General features: G+C 52.1%; 1 protein-coding gene across 1 annotated transcript; it reads left to right on the top strand.

Annotated features, from left to right (window-relative positions):
* Window positions 1-1,624: 1,624 nt before the first annotated feature.
* On the top strand, window positions 1,625-2,554 carry LOC306815662 (olfactory receptor 14A16-like; the record flags this gene model as incomplete). The annotated part of the gene is made up of 1 exon (XM_079332228.1): window positions 1,625-2,554. The coding sequence occupies one exon, from the start codon at window positions 1,625-1,627 to the stop codon at window positions 2,552-2,554; it is 930 nt and encodes a 309-aa protein (XP_079188354.1).

Genomic DNA, 2,554 nt, shown 5'->3' with positions numbered 1-2,554 from the left:
CCTCACAGTGTCAAAAGGTCCCTTTGTTCCTTGAGGTTTCATAGTGTCACAGGGGACTCCTTGGTTCTGTGAGGCCCTGCTGTAACCAAATCTCCAAAATATCAGACTAAGACTTCTTAACACTAATTTGGTGTTAAAGTGGGCATCATTTTTTTCAGATCTCAGGTCCAATGTGGGATAACTCTGTAGCTTATGTGGACATGTCAGTCTACTCATCCAGGTTTGCTCAGCATCAGAGACACCTTTCCCTTGTTTGTCCCCTCCTGTCATCACTGCCACCAATGTTCTACACTCACTGGAACCTGGGGACATTTCCTCAATCATATATCCCAGTGGGACCCATTAAAACTTCAAGAAACTTTGGACTTTAAACCTCACTTTGAGTTCTTGAGAAGTTTTTTGAGCATATTCTGAGGGACTGAGTCTGATGTAAACAGCACCAAAGCCCTGAGAAGGTCATTAAACTACTTGTGCTCTGTCTGTGCTGCTCAATTGGGCCGAGCTCCTGGCACAGAGGGCAATCCTGACAACCAAGAAGAGCTTCAAAAAGACATTTCTGCGGAGGAGCAGCTCCTCTCCCAGACAAGCTGGGCTGAGGGCACTGCCTGGAGCCACCCCAGGTAGAGCACAGAGGCACAGAGAGCTTCAATCAGTCAGGGCTGGGAAGGTGTTCACGAGTGATTGGGGCAGAATCACTCCCAGCCCTTGACAGAGGAAGCCTCTGGCTGCAGGACAAGGCAGCTGCAGCTCCTGCAGTGATCTCCTAAACCTGGAACATCCCAATGCCTACAGACTCTGTGAGTACATTCTCTGATTCTCTCATCTAGAGCAGCCAGGGGTGTCCAGGGCTGTGCTGCAGGGCAGGGTCCTGCAGCCCAGGGTGCTCTGCTGGGGCAGGGACTCTGCTACCTGCCAGGGACAGCTCTCAGCCAGCCCTGGGAGCTGCCCACAGCTCTGGGGGACAGGGTCTGGATGGAAGGATACAGCTGCTAAGGCTTGGAAGTGTTCTCTTTTTGTGGTGAGGATGCTGCATTGTTCAGGACTACTCCCAGCAGGACATTTAATTCCAGAAGATTTCCAAAGGGATTTTACAGGGAGCACTGCCAGGAAGAAGCTGTGCAAATGGAAAATACTTCTCTTTTAATCTACTGCTCTGGGTTGCCTGGATGGGAAATTTCACACTGATAATGCTATCTCACTTCAGGATGATAAAAAAACTAAGAGAATTCCTCAGATCTCAAAAATTAGGCAGATCTCAAAAATTAGGCAGAGGACCCCTTAAATACATCATCTGCATTGCTTTTCCAGCATCCTCAGGGGTGCTCTGACATTGCCATCACAATTCTGCAGAGGCTGAGCTGGCCCTGGGCAGTGCCCTGTGCTGGGAGGGGTGTGCAAGGCAGAGCTGAGCCCCCAGGGCTGGGCTGGGCTCTGGCAACACTGGCAGAGTCCAGCCCTGGGAACAGGGAAGCAGCTGCTGGCAGGGACAGCTCCAGCTAGCAGAGCCCTGGGCAGGTAGTGGAGGGAAAGTGCCACCAAGATGGGCTGGGTTATTTAAAGTCTTTCCAAGCTGAACTATTACATGTTTGCTTTTTTTACAGATGCCCAAGCCAAGACACAGCAAATGTCCAACAGCAGCTCCATCAGCCACTTCCTCCTGCTGGCACTGGCAGACACGCGGCAGCTGCAGCTCCTGCACTTCTGCCTCTTCCTGGGCATCTCCCTGGCTGCCCTCCTGGCCAACGGCCTCATCATCAGCGCCGTAGCCTGTGGCCACCACCTGCACACCCCCATGTTCTTCCTCCTCAACCTGGCCCTCACTGACCTGGGCTGCATCTGCACCACTGTGCCCAAAGCCATGCACAATTCCCTCTGGGACACCAGGAACATCTCCTACTCTGGATGTGCTGCACAAATCTTTTTCTTTCTGTTCTTCCTCTCAGCAGAGTACTATCTCCTGACCGTCATGTGCTACGACCGCTACGTGTCCATCTGCAAACCCCTGCACTACGGGACCCTCCTAGGCAGCAGAGCTTGTGCCAACATGGCAACAGCTGCCTGGGCCAGTGGCTTTCTCCATGCTCTGCTGCACACAGCCAATACATTTTCCCTGCCCCTGTGCCATGGCAATGTCCTGGGCCAGTTCTTCTGTGAAATCCCACAGATCCTCAAGCTCTCCTGCTCCAAATCCTATCTCAGGGAACTTGGGCTCATTGTTGTTGGTATCTGTTTATCATTTGGTTGTTTTGTGTTCATTGTTTCCTCCTATGTGCAGATCTTCAGGGCTGTGCTGAGGATGCCCTCTGAGCAGGGACAGCACAAAGCCTTTTCCACCTGCCTCCCTCACCTGGCTGTGGTCTCCCTTTTTACCAGCACGGCTGTATTTACATACTTGAAAACCGCCTCTGTCTCCTCCCCATCCATGGATCTGTCCCTGTCAGTTCTGTACTCGGTGGTGCCTCCAGCCCTGAACCCCCTCATCTACAGCCTGAGGAACCAGGAGCTCAAGGCTGCAATGTGCAGAGTGATGACTGGATGGATTAAGAAACCATAA

Source organism: Erithacus rubecula (genome assembly GCF_903797595.1).
Source record: "Erithacus rubecula genome assembly, contig: scaffold_180_arrow_ctg1, whole genome shotgun sequence".
Classification (NCBI taxonomy): domain Eukaryota; kingdom Metazoa; phylum Chordata; class Aves; order Passeriformes; family Muscicapidae; genus Erithacus; species Erithacus rubecula.
This window is presented reverse-complemented; position numbering and strand designations above follow the sequence as displayed.